We start from the raw sequence: 16,437 nt of genomic DNA, 5'->3' as shown, positions 1-16,437 counted from the left end.
AGTGAAGTTTATAGCATTGTCTGAGGTCCTTATGTAAAGATAGTTTCTATAATTCAAATAATTTCACATAAAACTTGAATTATAGAATAATGAGATTAAAAACAAGAGATTACTCTTAGCAGGTACTTAGAGAAAACAGGTTTATTTTTTGGTGATACAGAAGAATGGGGATGTGTAGAAGGTTTTTACTAAGTGTAAGAGTTTTATAGACGAACTTTTTTTCTTTCCTTTGCTAGTTTTCATACCTGGGTCCTGATCCTGTTCATAAGCTCCTCACTCTGGTTGTGGATGATGGCATTCAGCCTCCTGTGGAGCTCAGCTGTAAGGAGAGGAACATTCTGGCAGCCACTTTCATCCGTTCCCTACATAAGAACATCGGTAAGGTTGGATGGGATTTTTTGACGGAGATCAGCTTCCTGGGTAGAAGTGGTTACTCCACACGTTTGCTGAAAGTCTCTACTGACAATGGATCTTTCTGTTCAGGAGGCTCTGAGACCTTTCAGGACAAAGTGAACTTTTTTCAGCGAGAGCTCCGACAGGTACACATGAAAAGACCTCACTCCAAAGTCACCCTGAAGGTCAGCAGACACGCCTTACTGGAATCGGTGCGTAAACTTCCATCTTGGTCAGCAGTTGCCGAAGTTCTCCAACTGTGAATCTCTTTACTCTTAGTTATACCCTGCAGGTTATCTTTTTTTTTTTTTTTAATGAAATGTTCATTTCTATCTTGGACTGTATCTGTTAGACACTATTTGCTCTTCTCTTTGTTTATATTGCATTTGGGCATCTGTGACTGAGATGTGTTTTAGAGAAATGTAGGAAGGTAAGAGTGGTAGTTACAGAAGAAAGTTTCTTGTTACTGAATCTCTGTAATAGAAGAGCTCTTGTTGACTTGAAGTGATTTTTGTTGTTACTGTGGGTCTAATGGAAAAGGAACACCTGGTGTCTGTCCGCCTCCACCACATAGACACTGGCATGGTTTGACATTCCCCAAGAATGAGAAGGCTTAGTGCCTGTCCAGAAAGTGTTTGTGGTATTTGGCTCTGGTTGGAGCAATTGGAAAACTCTTTCTTCAGCCACACTTGCCATGTAGTATGGCTCCCTGGCTGAACATCACCTTGAGGGTAAATGTCTAGAGGATAGTCTGCACTTCACTAAAAACCAGGACTTATTGATTCTCTTGGTTATAGCTTATTGACTATCAGTCTTATTTCCTTCAATATGATTTTCTTGTTAATAAAATGAAGATTGTGAACAAAATATAAAACTGTTATATAAAGGAAAATTTGATTTTTTAAGTTATAGTCATGTCAAATAGCCCAGGCTATCTTCAAACTTGCTATTTTTCTGCTTCATCTGGTAAATGCTGGGATTACATGTACAAGCATTCCTAATTTAGATTATTTCTTCAAACCTTAAATTTCTTCTAGTGACAGGTACATTTAAATATAAGATGCCATTATTATAATTTATTTGTAAGCAGTATATCTCCTACATGTGGTAGTGATTAGCTCAACAAACAATGGCAGTGCGTCTTTAGCATCCAAAGGATGCCAGTCTTCTGACAATTTCCTTTCTTTCACTGCTTTGTAGTCTCTGAAAGCCACTCGGAATTTCTCCATTTCAGATTGGAGCAAGAACTTTGAAGTGGTTTTCCAAGATGAAGAAGGTCAGTTTCGTAATTTCATTTTAGCTTTTAGTTCACCTCTTTGCTGCCACTTTCTCTCTTACTCTCCTTCTACAAAAACAAAACTCCCTCTGACTCCCTAAAACAACTCTTCCAAGAATTAAAAAAAAAAGGAAGTGTTTACTAACCAGATGGTGTGGTGGAGTTTTTAGAACAGAGATATAGGGACTGGAGACAAACTCTTTTAAAGAGTTTAAACCAAAGCTGGATGTTAGTGGTTCATGCTTATAATCACAGCTACACAAGAGGCTGAGATCTGAGGATGATGGTTTAAAGCCAACTGGGATAGATAAATCCATAAGACTCTCATTTTTAGTTAACCACAAAACAGTTAGATGTACTAGTATAGCTTGTAATACAGTGCCAGCCTTGAGTGAAAAAGCCAAGCAAGAATTCAAGGAAGGTGGTCCAGGAGTTTGCCCTAGTGGTAAGAGTGTTTGCCTAGCATGTACGAAGACCCGGGTTTGATTCCTCGGTACTACATGCATAGAAAAAAGCCAGAAATGGTGCTGGGGCTCAAGTGGTAGAGCTCTAGCCTTGAGAAAGTCCAAGGACAGTGCTCAGGCCCTGGGTCCAAGCCTAGGACTGGCAAAAAAAAAAAAAAAAAAAAAAGCAAAGAAAAAAGAAAACGAATGCAAGGAAGGCTCTGAGTTCAATCCCCAATACTGGTGGAAAAAAAATAAAAGGAATTCAAGCCAGAACAAAGTCCTATTGTAAGAGTTTATTTCATGGGATCTCTGATTTGTGTCTCCATTAGCTTAGAGATCATAATATTCAATCCGATAGAAATGGAGTGAGATTCAAAATATTCTACCATTGAGGTAGTTGCAATGAAGAAACAGTAAGATAATAGAAAAGAATGTAGGGAATATGAAAGGAACAAAAATGATGAGAGAAGTCATCTAGAGTCACTGTTTATTTTCCTGATATTTTTACAGCTCTGGACTGGGGAGGGCCTCGCCGGGAATGGTTTGAGCTAATCTGCAAAGCCCTATTTGATACCACCAGTCAGCTCTTCACTCGATTTAGTGACAACAATCAAGCATTGGTAAGTTTAGGTGGCTGGAAATGTGGGATTATGTTATAATGGATTCAAAGGGGTTTGAAATTATGAAATTGGCATGAGATTCTGATGACTCCCATCCTTTTCTATTTTTTTTGCCAGTCCTGGGGCTTGAACTCAGGTTCTAAGCACTGAACTTTCTCAAGGCTAGAGCTCTATCACTTGAACCACAGCGCCACTTCCAGCTTTTTTCTATATATGTGGTACTGAGGAGTACCCCGGTCTTCATACATGCTAGGCAAGCACTCTACCACTAGGCCAAACTCCTGCCCCCATCCTTTTCTTAATTTTCTGTTTATGACTTAACTAATCAGTTTGCTTCCTTCCTACTTGCCTTCATTGTTTTGCTATAAAATAAAAGAATGCAGGTAATCGAGTATTTGACTAAAAAACATGGTAATGTTGTTGCTACTCTAATAATTATTAATCATTTTCTCAAAACATATTTGAGGCAGTTGGTTTCCGAACTAGATCTTTGACTAGGTAGAGGTTTCAAGAGAAAAATAGACTAGCTGAAAGCAGTTCTAGTTCATGGAAAAGACATAATAACAGATTTTCATACTCAATCAACATTCTTCAGCTTAGTAAAAACCCATTCTGCCCTTTGTCCTCCAGTCACTTTAAATTACCATAGTTGGCTTTCAAAAGACTATTTTTGATCCTCATATTAAAAGTTTTGCTATGTTGGCATAACCTGTTTAGCTTTCATTACTGTAATAAATACCTGAGATAATCGGCTTATAATGGAAAAAGTTTATTTAGCTCACAGTTTTAGAATTTTCTGTCCATGGAATCTTGGCCTTACTGCTTTTGGAACTATAGAACTACAGTGAGACAGCACATCAAGGGTGGTAGTGCATAACGAAACTGTTCACATCATGGCTAGGATGTGCAAGACAGGAAGAGACTAAGGATTCATGTTCTCCTTTAAGGTCATGTACCTCTAAATCTGAGACTTCCCAGTAGGCAAACTTCTGGTTTTTTTTTGGGGGGGGGGCTTTGTTGGACTTGAACTCTGGGCCTGGGTGTTGTCCCTGAGCTCTTTAGCTCAAGGCTACTGCCCTACCTCTTGAGCCACAGCGCCACTTCCAGTTTTCTGGTAGTTAATTGGAGATAAGAGTCTCACAGACTTTAGTGCCCAGACTGGCTTTGAACCGAGATCCTCAGATCTCAGTCTCCTGAGTAGCTAGGATGACAGGTGTGAGCCACTGGGCCTGGCTAGGCACACTTCGTAAAAGATTCTCTTACCTCCTGCAGTGCCATGATCTGGGGACCATGCCTTTTTACATGGCCTTTTGGGAGACGTTTTGGGTATCTCCAAATTGTATTACATAGGGTTGGGCTCAGAACTTGGCTTGATGAAATGGCTCAGTACTTTTCGATTTCTGTTTGACAGGTGCATCCCAACCCAAATCGCCCAACTCATCTCCGCCTAAAAATGTATGAGTTTGCAGGGCGACTGGTGGGCAAGTGTCTCTATGAATCTTCTCTAGGAGGAGCCTACAAGCAGTTGGTCCGTGCTCGTTTCACGCGTTCTTTCCTGGCCCAAATCATAGGACTACGTATGCATTACAAGGTAACATCTTAGGTTTGCATTTCTACAAGGCTGCCTGGCCTTTAGCTCTTTATCCTTAAGGTTGAAGAGATAAGTGGTTCCAAGCAGTTACAAATTGAATTTCTAAAAAAGGGTATTTATGTTCTGCTCTGTGTTTTTTTTATCTCCTAGTACTTTGAAACTGATGACCCGGAATTCTACAAATCCAAAGTTTGTTTTATCCTCAACAATGACATGAGTGAGATGGAGCTGGTCTTTGCAGAAGAGAAATATAACAAAGCAGGTCAATTGGATAAGGTGAGAAAGAGAAATGATATGTGTGGTTCCCCTTTTCCCAGCTCTCTCTAAAGCACCAATATGTTCTGAAGTGATGAAAAGGCTCTAAAGTTGTGGCTATTGAAAATTTAAAATATATCTAGTGTAATTAAATAACTGGATTTCTCATTTTGCCTTATTTTAGTTAATTTAAATGTGAATAACTGGAGTTAGTGGCTTCCATATTGAACAATAGAGCTTCAGACGTAATCCTACAGCCACTGGTAGCTCATGCCTATAATCCTAGTTACTGAGGAGGCTGAGATATGAGGATCACTCTTCAGATTCAGCTCAGGCAGGAAAGTCCATAAGTCTCTCATTGTCAAATTTACCACCTAAAACCTGGAAGTGGAGCTATGTTTCAGAGTAGTAGAGTGCCACCCTTAAGCAAAAAAGCCCAAGGATAGTGCCCCAGGCCCTGAGTTCAAGCCCCATGAACCCCCCAAAATTTTTTAAAAATAAAAGAAACTAAGATTTCCAAGTTTCAAGGGGTGGCTTTTTATGCTTATTTACTCTGGTGATAGAAGAACTTGTGGAAACAATTTTTTTAAATCATATTAGACTTTCTGAGACAAAGGACTTCTTTGAGAAGAGATCATTAGTGGTTTAGTTTAAGATGATAGATTAAAAGCATTGCTAACAAGGAACTGTATTACTTCTTTTGTAAGTGTGGTACTGAGAATTGTACTCAGGTCCTTATACATGCTAGGCAAGTGGTCTGAGCCATACCTGTAGCCCTTAACTATAACATTGTTCTGTTGTATCATCACCACTTGACAGTACTGAGCACTGTGACTGGCTGTGTCAGCCGGGAGTTCGTCCTAGTGGTAGAGTGCTTGCCTAGCATGCTCGAAGACTGGGATTTGACTCCTCAGTACCACATACATAGAAAAAGCTGGAAATGGAACTGTGGCTCAAGTGGTAGAGCTCTAGCCTTAAGAAAGCCTAAAGACAATGCTCAGGCCCTGAGTTCAAGCCCCAGGCCTGGCAAAAAATAAATAAAGAAAGAATAGCTATGTTATTCAGACATCCACTTCAGAAGTAGTAGTTAATAGAATATTAAATATTAGTTTGTTTTTATTTTTTGCCAGTCCTGGGCTTGAGCTCAGGGCCTGAGCACTGTCCTTGTACTTTCTCAAGGCAAGAGCTCTACCACTTGAGCCTCAGTACTACTTCCAGCTTTTTTCTATGTAGGTGTTACCGAGGAATTGAACCAGGTCTTCGTGCATGCTAGGCAAACACTGTACCACTAGGCCAAACTCCTGGCCCCTAAATATTAGTTTAAAAAAAAGCAAATGAGTTAGAAAGGCGAATATACAGTAAATATACAATAGAAATTTCTTGTTAACACTGATGGAATTTGGTTTATGCTGTTTGTTGAACAAACTGGGCAGATAACTTCTAGAAATCTTCTCTCTCTAAGACCTCTCTGTCTTTTGTCTCTCATTTTAGATTGTAGAACTCATGACAGGTGGAGCTCAAACCCCAGTCACCAATGCAAATAAAATCTTCTATTTGAACTTGCTGGCCCAATATCGACTAGCTAGTCAAGTAAAAGAGGAGGTGGAACATTTCCTAAAAGGTGGGATCCCATCTCCTCATGGCCTTGAGGTTAAAGTGCCATTTTATATCCATGATGTTGATTGGTATGCCTCTAACTCAGCTTTAACGTTGTTTCAGGCTTGAATGAGTTGGTTCCTGAGAACCTTTTGGCTATTTTTGATGAGAATGAACTTGAGGTGAGTCCCTTATGCAAAGGATTTATTACTCTTCCATTTATTAACTTCAGCTTTATAAAATTATAACGTAAAAGTCAAAAAGCAGCAAATAATTATGAAGAATAATAGCTTAAAACAAGAATAAGAGTTAATACTTATCAAGTATTATTGATTCTAAAGTAAATGATATTGGTTCTATGTACAGTTTTTATAGTTTATACTATTTAAGGGGATAGTGTCCAGCTATTTATTGAGTTCATCCTGTATGCCATGCATTTTGAGGTACTAGGAAACAGGCATAAAGTTCCAGTCATCATGGGGCTATGAAGGAAAAGAAGGAAAAAATATATATTCAAAGTATGGGTAATAATACCAAGTGTATGCATATATTTTATTTATTTTTTTTTTTTATTGCCAGTCCTGGGTACTAAACTTGGGGCCTGAACACTGTCCTTGAGCTTTCTTTCCTCAAGGCTAGAGCTCTACCACGTGAGCCACAGCACCACTCCCAGCTTTTCTATGTATATAGTACTGAAGAATCAAACCCAGGTCTTTGTGCATGCTAGGCAAGCACTCTTAACAGTAGGCCAAACTCCCAGTCCCAATACTATGTATATTTTATGTATGCATGATAATACATTCATATTGCAGATCTTGATACTGTAACAACCAAAAAGTGAGTATAAAATGCTAAATTTTTATTATAATTAGCTGAAATAAAATCTGTATCAAGAATGGACAAAATATAACTTGTTTTTATTTAAACCTCTCATAGATGATATCTAAACTGAACTTTCCTACAAAATCTGATACAATTTTCATCACCTTTTATATATTACCTTCAGATATGAGAGTCAAACAAAATGAATTCTTCATATCACAACCTAAAGTTCACATAGATCTCTTACCTGATGCTATTATTATGGTTGCTGAGACATAGCCATGGGCTATTTTATCACTTAAACAAAGATTTGTAACATTGTATAATAGTGACTGACAGGAATAATAGAGTCTCCCACAATTGTTTCAAATCCTGGTCATATTAGCTTAGAAAGTTCTTTTTGAAGGGAACTAGGGCTCCTTAGGTTAGTTTGGGTTTTACTGTTCTTTTATTTATTTATTTATTTATTTATTTATTTATTTATTTATTTATTTTTGCCAGTCCTGGGCTTGAGCTCAGGGCCTGAGCACTGTCCTTGGACTTTCTCAAAGCTAGAGCTCTACCACTTGAGCCTCAGCACCGCTTCTGGCTTTTTTCTATGTATGTGGTACCAAGGAATTGAACCCGGGTCTTCATGCATGCTAGGCAAGCACTTTAACCACTAGGCCAAACTCCCAGCCTCTTTTTTTTTTTAATGCTAGCAATTCTGTTTCCTCAAATTTTGAATTACTTCCTTTATTTTTTTTTCCATATTAGCGTGTGTGTGTGTATGTGTGTGTGTGTGTGTGATGGGACTTGAACTCTGGGTCTAGGTGATATCCTTGAAGATAAGAGTCTCATGAACTTTTGTGCCCAGGCTAGCTTTGAACCACGATCCTCAGATCTCAGCCTCCTGAGTAGCTAGGATTATAGTCATGAATCACTGCACATGGCCATATTATCTTTTTTTTTTTTTTTTTTTATTGGTTGTGGGGCTTGAACTCTGGGTCTGTGTTCTATCCCTGAGCTCTTCAGCTTAAGGCTACCACCCTATGTCTGTGCCTGGACGTTGACCCTGAGCTTTTCAGCTCCAGGCTACCACCCTACCCCTTGAGCCACACCACCACTTCCAGTTTTCTAGTGGTTAATTGGAAATAAGAGTCTCAGGTCCTTTTATGCCCAGGCTGGCAGTGAATCTTGATCCTCAGATCTCAACCTCCTGAGTAGCTAGGGTTATAGGCATGAGCCACCGTACCCGGCTTATATTATCTTTTAAATAGTAGTATAGGGGCCAAGAGTGTAGCCTAGTGGTAGAGTGCTCGCCTAGCATGCATGGAGCCCTGGGTTTGATTCCTCAGTACCACATACTCAGAAAAAGCTGGGAGTGGTGCTGTGCTTCAAGTGACAGAGCGCTAGCTTTGACCAAAAGGTGTCCAAGGACAGTGCCCAGGCCCTGAGTTTAAGCTCCAGGACTGGCAAACAACAACAAAAAAGTGTTAAGTAGTACAAAGGGGTTTCAGTTCAGTTATAATACAATGAATCTTGATCAATGTGACCCCTTCTCTCTCTCTCTCTCTGTCTTTCCTCCCTTCCAGTCTCCCTCCCCCTCTATTCCTTTCTCCCTCTCTCTCCCTCTCCTTCTTCTCCCCCTCTCCCCCTTCTTTCTCTCTGTGCTAGTACTGACACAGTCGTTGGACACTTTTTGCTCAAGACTAGTACTCTGCCACTTGAGCCACAGCACCACTTCCAGCTTTTTCTGTGTATGTGGTACCAAGGAATCATACCCAGGGCTTTGTGCATGCTGGGCAAGCACTCTACCACTAGGCTATGATCCTGGCTTCAGTCCCTGAGCTTTTTGGTAAAGGCTACCACACTTGACCCATAGCTCCTCTTCAACATTTTGATGGTTAGTTGGAGATATGGGTTTCAGGGATTTGTCTGCCTGGACTGGCTTGGAACTTCAGTTCTCAGATCTCAACCCCTTTGGGAGCTAGGATAACAATCATGGTTGTGTCCTTTGTTTTAGATTTTAAAAATATCTATATTGTAATTAATTTTCTTAAAGTAGTATTCTGGCACCGTGGCTTGAATTTCTGTCTTTATTCTGTGTCTTCATGTCATCTCAGGTAATTTTGGCTGTGTAGTGTTTGCATTCATTTCTAAGAGTCCCTCTGTCCTAGTAACCTCTGACTTTCTTTCTTCAGCTGCTGATGTGTGGGACTGGTGACATCAGTGTGTCTGACTTTAAAGCTCATGCTGTAGTTGTTGGTGGGTCCTGGCATTTCAGAGAAAAGGTAATGGGCCTTACTTCTGTTGGATTTGTGCTGTGTTTTAAGGAAAAAAAAATTCAGAAGAAAATGTAGAGGAGTACTAGACATGTGAACCGGTGCAGGGGGGATGAGGTAGATATTGAAAAGACTGGTGGTGATCTGTGCAGAACCGACTTCTGATCCATATGCGTTGTTATGATGACTGCCACAGTAGGAGTAAATTGGAAATGCAAATAAATAGAGCCAAGCCATCATTAACTACCCTCTTGACCATGTCAGAATGTAAAGGTTGTCAGTTCGATCATTCCTACCTATGTTTGTGAAAACAGGCATGCCCCCACTTCAGAGTCTCCTCTTTCTTCCACCCAAGAATCGATTTCCTGGGCTTGATTCTAGTCTTGAACTCTCTTCCAGGTCATGAGGTGGTTTTGGACTGTGATTTCCAGTCTGACCCAGGAGGAGTTGGCTCGGTTACTTCAGTTCACAACAGGTTCTTCTCAGCTACCACCTGGAGGCTTTGCTGCTCTCTGTCCCTCATTTCAGATTATTGCTGCTCCCACCCATAGTACACTACCTACTGCACACACATGGTAGGTATTGACTGTCTGGTGCATATCTTTGTTAGGGTTTAGCTTTCTAGCCTTACTGTGTTTCTAGTATTACAAAGTAATCACTTCTCTTCTTGCCTTTGCAGTTTTAACCAGCTGTGCCTCCCTACATATGACTCGTATGAAGAGGTGCACAGGATGCTTCAGCTGGCCATCAGCGAGGGTTGCGAGGGCTTTGGCATGCTCTGACTATACTCCTGTCATCTGCTTGATTCTTTTGCTCTCATTAGAGCATCGTGGGCACATTTTATAGGCATACCACTGACCATAACACACATAACCATTCACCAGAAGATATCGCATGCTCCTCCTCTGTGTCTGGAGTATTGTATCACCTAGAAGCCTTGCCTTTACCTCAACCTTTCCCCACCCTTATTTGCTGCAGGCTGTTTTATCATGGGACCTAATCTGAGCTCTCCAGTCAATAAGAAGAGGACCATGCTGCTTCATTTCATTTGGTCCTTTGAAGATCTCAATAGCTGAGGGGTATGACACCAGGGCTCGGCTCTTTTGGGAAGCTGGCATGCTTGGAGCCGTAAGTCATGCTTTGCTCCAGCGTGCTCTGCTGATATTCCTCTGATGTGTCCTTTTTGCTGTCCATACTTGACTGTTGGCATGTGAGCCCTACTCTGGGTGACTTCATCACTGCTCAGCAGCAGCGGGAGAAGCACAGACAGAAACTGGCCTACACAAGGTACCTTTGATATTTTTTACTCTCTTGAGCAATGGCAGGCACGGGCCATGGCACTGGATTACCTCTAATGAAGACTGATAGCACAAAAAAGTCTCTTTTGTGGTGTCTGAACTGGAAAGGTACCTTCCCTGCAGGCATTTCTGGAAATGATCATTAGTCCATAAAGAAGAACTCTCTAAGCTTTTCCTTGAATTTGAGCCAGCGAGAAAGGCAATGAGACTGAAGAAAGTGAAGGATCGCTAGGCTTTTGCCTCCAGTGCCTGGTGTGAGTCTCCATTGTGTGAGGAGCATGTCTAGGCACATGGCTAGCTTGAAGACTACTGAGACTTTTCCCTGAACTTGTTCTTTGTACTGAGGTACAACCGGACCTGACCACTGATTTCCAAGGTATACAGTCTATTAAAAGCTGGATAGTCTTTAGAACTCTGCTGAAGAAATTTCAGTAGCAAAGAACTGGGAGAGTAAACGTAACGTGTCAGCAATTCCGCCTTCTCCTTACTTGGTGATCTTGGGCAGTGCCAAGGTAAGGAAACAGTGATCACAGATTCCTGAGGTGAGGCCACTGGGGACAGCGATGGAGAGAAATATGTTAGGCAAAGGGAAGGAAGCAAGGAGGTCCACTGTTGAGCAGTGATTGAAAAGAATCTGCCATTGTCTCTTGGAAGATGACAACATTCTTTTTCATTTCTATTTGAATGAAAACAATTTTAAGGCTCAAAATCACATGGACTTCCCTAATTTCTGTTTTTAAGAAGGCTTTGCTGCAAGCCACCATTCCCAATGGGGCACTCAGCTCTGAGGATATTACAAGCCATCTTTATTGCCAAAACCAGCAAGTACACAGAGTCCTGAGACAAAGCAGGACTTGTGGCAATGCCTTGGCTTCCTGGAAGCATGTCTGAGCCCTCCTGTTCCCAGGGATCATAAGGAACAAGCCCTCTGAGCTGCTGTGGTTCCTGTCTGACCTCACTTCCTTCGCAGGCATCATTTTGTCCTTTCTTGGCATGGGTGCTGACCTCACTCATCCTTGGGGTCCAGGATCTGGCATCAGGGCTCTGCACCCCAGGATCCTCCATGCCACATGGTCACTGCTCTCAGGGACCAGGACAAGGTGCTCTGCTTTCCCACATTTTCCTCATGGGATATGTACAGTCATCACCCTGCTACCCCTCAGGCTGGGGCTTCCAGCTGGGGCGTGTGGGCTAGTTGGGCTGTTAATGGGCAGTTGTTCTTGATTCTGCATTCTCTCCTCCAGCAGCCCTCCAGAGACTGATGCTGGAGTTGAGTTGATTTTCTTGGCTACATCATTTTAAGCTATAGTCATGGCACTTTTTCAGAGTATCCTAGGCCCTGTTGAGGCCATCTGGGGTAGCTGCATCCCCAGGGTGGTCCTTTGGCATCAGTGTCTTAGTTTAAAAAAACTTTTTGGTACTGCTGTGATTTTCTATTCTGGTTCTCCACACACACATAATTCAAAATTATCTTTGCTTTTTTTTTGTTCTAAACTTGCTCTAGAACTAGCCAGTATAGATAAAAAGTTCAGTATGATGGAGAGAATGATGAGTGTGTTGTTTCTTTGGCAATTTTCTATTCCTGATTCTTATTTTGGCCAGTTCTTTTACGTATGTCCTTAAAGCCTAGGTACTTAGGAGGCCAGCTACCCTACTGGCCTCTTAGTGTTTGCTCGACATTTAAGTGAACACCAAGGACAGAATCAACGTGGTTCCAGAAATTTGGCAGAGACTAGGCCCTGCTGCACATCTGTTAGGGCAGGTGAAAGGGCCAGACATTTGAAGCTGGTAATGTAAATGATTTGTATAGTAAATAAATAATGTCTAAATGAAGAAACGAGGTGCAAATGACTGCTTCCAGTGGAGATTCGGGGCTTACATTAAATTGGGGGTGGGGTGGGAATGTGTAGACATGTCTCCGCATTTCCCTAACAATTTCCCTGGCAATAGGAAGGGGTTGTCTCAGCATAGACTGTACACTTGGTTGTCTATAATATCCTGTCCACAGGATCATCCTCTTCATTCTTCTAGACAGCTGTCCAGTGGGACAAGTGTTCAAATCCTGAAGAAGAAACTGGTTTGAAAGAACAGAGGAAATCTATTGTCAATGCTTATACGTTAATTTGTTAATTAAAAAGGAAAAGTACAAGTAAACTAGATATAGTGATATATGCCTAGCGTTCCAGCTACTGGAGAGGCTGGGCAAGAAGGATAAGCTGAGCCCACAATTTTGAAAACAAACTGGACAACATAGTGAGACCTTACTTCAAAACAGCAACAAAACAAAAAAGCCAATACTCATAGCTTGCAATTCTAGCCACTCAGGAGGTTGAGAACTGAGGGTCGTGGTTCAAAGCCAACCTAGAAAGCGAAGTCTGTGAGACTTATCTCCAATTAACTACCAAAAAAAGCCAGAAGTGGAGCTGTGGCTTAGTAGAAGAATCTCGGGGACTGTGCCAAGTCTTGAGGTCAAGTCCTGGAATAGGCATACCAAAAAAGCCATAAAACAAGAAAATATAAAGTACTTTTTCCAGCAATAGCCACCATTATCAATCCTGATTTTTTTTTGCCAGTCCTGGGGCTTGAACTCAGGGCCTGGGCACTGTCCTTGGACACTTTTGCTCAAGGCTAGTGCTCTGCCACTTGAGCTACCGCACCACTTCTGGCTTTTTCTGAGTATATGGTACTGGGGAATCGAACTTAGGACGTCGTGCATGCTAGGCAAGCACTCTTACCACTAGGCTATGCTCCCATCCAGCCTTCTGATTTTCCTGTTCTTGTTCTTTTCTTAGTTGTTGTTGTTCATGGGCCTTGAACTCTGGGCCTGGACATTGTCCCTGAGCTCTTCAATTCAAGGCTAGCACTCTACCACTTGAGCCACAGTGCCACTTCCCAGTTTTTTGGTGGTTAATTGGAGGTAAGAGTCTCATGGACTTTTGATCTCTGGCTGGCTTTGAACTGTGATCCTCAGATCTCAGCATCTTGAGTAGCTAGGATGACAGGTGTGAGCCACCGGTGCCCAGCATCATACAGTCATTCTTAAGATGAGATATAGGTTGTTTTTTAATTAACATAGTAGATACTAGCTTTAGCTTGTACACGATTACCCCTGAGCCATTGCAGATGGAGCTTTCATGCTTTGGTTCAGCTAGCCTTCCTTTGGGACCACAGTAGAGTCTTTCAAGTAGGTGTTTGAACCTGAAGAACTCCTTGTTTTTTTTCAGTGATGGGGCTTGAACTCAGGGCCTGAACACTGTCCTTGGACACTTTTTGCTCAAGGTTAGAGCTCTGCCACTTGAGCCACAGCCTCACTTCAGCCTTTTCTGTGTATGTGGTACCAAGGAATCAAACCCAGGGCTTTGTGCATGCAAGGTGAGCACTTTACCACTAGTCTACACTCCCGGCCTCATCTGGCTTTTTCTATGTATGTGGTACGGAGAAATCAAACCCGGGTCTTCGTGCGTGCTAGGCAAGCACTCTATTGCTAGGCCAAACTCCTGGCCTGAAGAACTCCTTTCTTTTACTTCAGTTTCACTTAGATCTTCAAACATAATAGACCTGTTTTAAATACCTAGTATTATTATTTTTATTTTTTTGCCAGTTCTGGGGCTTGAACTCAGGGCCTGGGCACTGTCCTTGGGTTTTTCTCAAGGCTAGTACTCTGCCACTTGAGCCACAACACCACTTCTAGTTTTTTCTGTGTATGTAGCACTAAGGAATCAAACCTAGGGCTTTGTGCATGCTAAGCAAGCACTCTACCACTAGGCCATGCCCCCAGCCCCCCAATAATATTATTAAAATGAATAATTCCTTTAAATTTTATTTGAAATGTACAAAATACATATGGATATACAATTTAGAAAATTTAAATTTAAAGAAATTTAAAAAGATAAAAGTTAAGAGCTTATACTTGTAAACCCTAGCTACAAAGAAGGCTATGAGAATTGTGGTTTGAATCCAGAGTAGGCAGAAAAGTCTGTTAGACTATCTCCAATGTAGCCAGCAAAAAGCAAGGCTCGAGACATGGCTCAAATAGTAAAAAGCACACCTGAGCAAGAAAGCCCACAAGTATAAGGGCTTGGTTCAAACTGCAGTATTCCAGGAGGTGGTGAAGAGTTTACATTCTGTCTGGGCACCATGCTCATGCCTGTAATCCTAGCTACTACCAAGGAGGTTGAGATAGGCATATGGTGCAGAGCCAGCCCAGGCAGACAAGTCCAAGAGAATTATCTGCAATTATCCAGCAAAAAGGAAGAACTTGAAAATGGCTCATCTCAAGGCCTTGAGCTCAAACCACATTACCACCACATACACACGCATTCAAGGAATGAAACACTACAGTGCTGAAGAACATATAATCACCATCTCTGGAATGGTAATAGTTATTCTGACAATAATTTTACCAATGTGCTTTTCAGATAGCCTGTCCCACAAGCTGGAGAAGGGGCCAAAGAGCATTTGCAGTTTGTGGGTAAGATAAATTTCTCCGTAGTAATTATGAGATCTCACAGTTGATTTTAAAGTCTTCAGAGACTTTACCCATAAAAATCTAATCCAGATTCCTGACTTTGAATCTAATTAAGCGTATTTTTTTGATTAAGCATATTTTAAGACTACAAGGTCTGTCTATAAAAGAGTTGCCCCAGATACTCCTTTACATTTATCCCAAGCAGGTCATATGGCCTTGTCTAACATGGTTGGGCTTCTCTGGTAGTTAGTAAGACATTCTTAAGTATCAGGTAAGTAGACTAAGTACTTAAAATTGCCTACTACTCAGTTACCCGCCCCCCCCCCAAAAAAGTTGAATAGGCTAATATTTCTTTTCTTTTTTCTTTTTTTTTTTGCCAGTCCTGGGCTTAAGCTCAGGGCCTGAGCATTGTCCTTGGATTTTCTCAAGGCTAGAACTCTACCACCTGAGCCTTAGCACCACTTCCAGCTTTTTTCTATGTATGTTGTACCGAGGAACCAAACCCGGGTCTTTGTGCATGCTAGGCAAGCACTCTACCACTAGGCCAAACTCCCGGCCCAAGGCTAATTTCTTTTTGTTGTTGTTGTTTGTTTTGCATTGGTTTTCTGGGTTTTTTTTTTTTTTTTTTTTTTTGCCAGTCCTGGGCTTGCCCTGAGCACTGTCCTTGGGCTTTCTCAAGGTTAGAGCTCTACCACTTGAGCATCAGCACCACTTCCGGCATTTTTCTATGTATGTGGTACCAAGGAATCAAATCCGGGCCTTCGTGCATCCTAGGCAAGCACTTTAACCGCTAGGCCAAACTCCTGGCCCCGCAAGGCTAATATTTCTAACAGAGTAATAACACTATACTGCCATAACAGACAACCTAAAGTTATTGAGAAACTTAGTTGTTTTTTTTTTTTTTTGGCAAGTCCTGGGGCTTGAACTCAGGGCTTGAACATTGTCCTTGGACTTTCTCAAGGCTAGAACTCTACCACTTGAGCCTCAACACCACTTCTGGCTTTTTTCTATGCATGTGGTACCTAGGAATCGAACCCGGGTCCTCGTGCATGCTAGGCAAGCATTCTACCACTAGGCTAAACTCCCGGCCCGAAGCTTAGTTTTTTTTTTTTTGCCAGTCCTGGGCTTGAGCTCAGGGCCTGAGCACTGTCCTTGGACTTTCTCAAGGCTAGAGCTCTACCACTTGAGCCTCAGCACCACTTCCGGCTTTTTTTTTTTTCTATATGTGGTACCGAGGAATCGAACCCGGGTCTTCATGCATGCTAGGCAAGCACTTTAACCACTAGGCCAAACTCCTGGTCCCCGAAGCTTAGTTTTTTTTTTTTAATACTTATTTGGAGATCAAAGGGATGGTTAGGTGGTTTTAGCAAAGTTGTCCAGGCTGTAAATATAGAGCCCTCATTTGTCA

At 41.6% G+C, this 16,437-nt stretch overlaps 1 protein-coding gene across 3 annotated transcripts in view; it reads left to right on the top strand.

Annotated features, from left to right (window-relative positions):
- The window catches only part of Arel1 (apoptosis resistant E3 ubiquitin protein ligase 1), a 48,997-nt gene extending 38,663 nt beyond the window's left edge, over window positions 1-10,334 (top strand). For all 3 annotated transcript variants that reach the window (XM_090344481.1, XM_090344479.1, XM_090344480.1), the window contains exons 10-20: window positions 237-378; window positions 484-605; window positions 1,594-1,669; window positions 2,626-2,735; window positions 4,147-4,326; window positions 4,477-4,602; window positions 6,073-6,202; window positions 6,301-6,359; window positions 9,183-9,272; window positions 9,663-9,838; window positions 9,943-10,334. In XM_090344481.1, the coding sequence (XP_090200607.1) occupies window positions 237-378; window positions 484-605; window positions 1,594-1,669; window positions 2,626-2,735; window positions 4,147-4,326; window positions 4,477-4,602; window positions 6,073-6,202; window positions 6,301-6,359; window positions 9,183-9,272; window positions 9,663-9,838; window positions 9,943-10,045 (1,314 nt within the window). In that variant the 3' untranslated portion in view covers window positions 10,046-10,334. The remainder of the gene's footprint in view (window positions 1-236; window positions 379-483; window positions 606-1,593; window positions 1,670-2,625; window positions 2,736-4,146; window positions 4,327-4,476; window positions 4,603-6,072; window positions 6,203-6,300; window positions 6,360-9,182; window positions 9,273-9,662; window positions 9,839-9,942) is intronic.
- Window positions 10,335-16,437: the final 6,103 nt, after the last annotated feature.

Source organism: Megascapheus bottae, chromosome 14 (assembly GCF_031878675.1).
Source record: "Megascapheus bottae isolate mThoBot1 chromosome 14, mThoBot2.hap1, whole genome shotgun sequence".
Taxonomy (NCBI): domain Eukaryota; kingdom Metazoa; phylum Chordata; class Mammalia; order Rodentia; family Geomyidae; genus Megascapheus; species Megascapheus bottae.
This window is presented reverse-complemented; position numbering and strand designations above follow the sequence as displayed.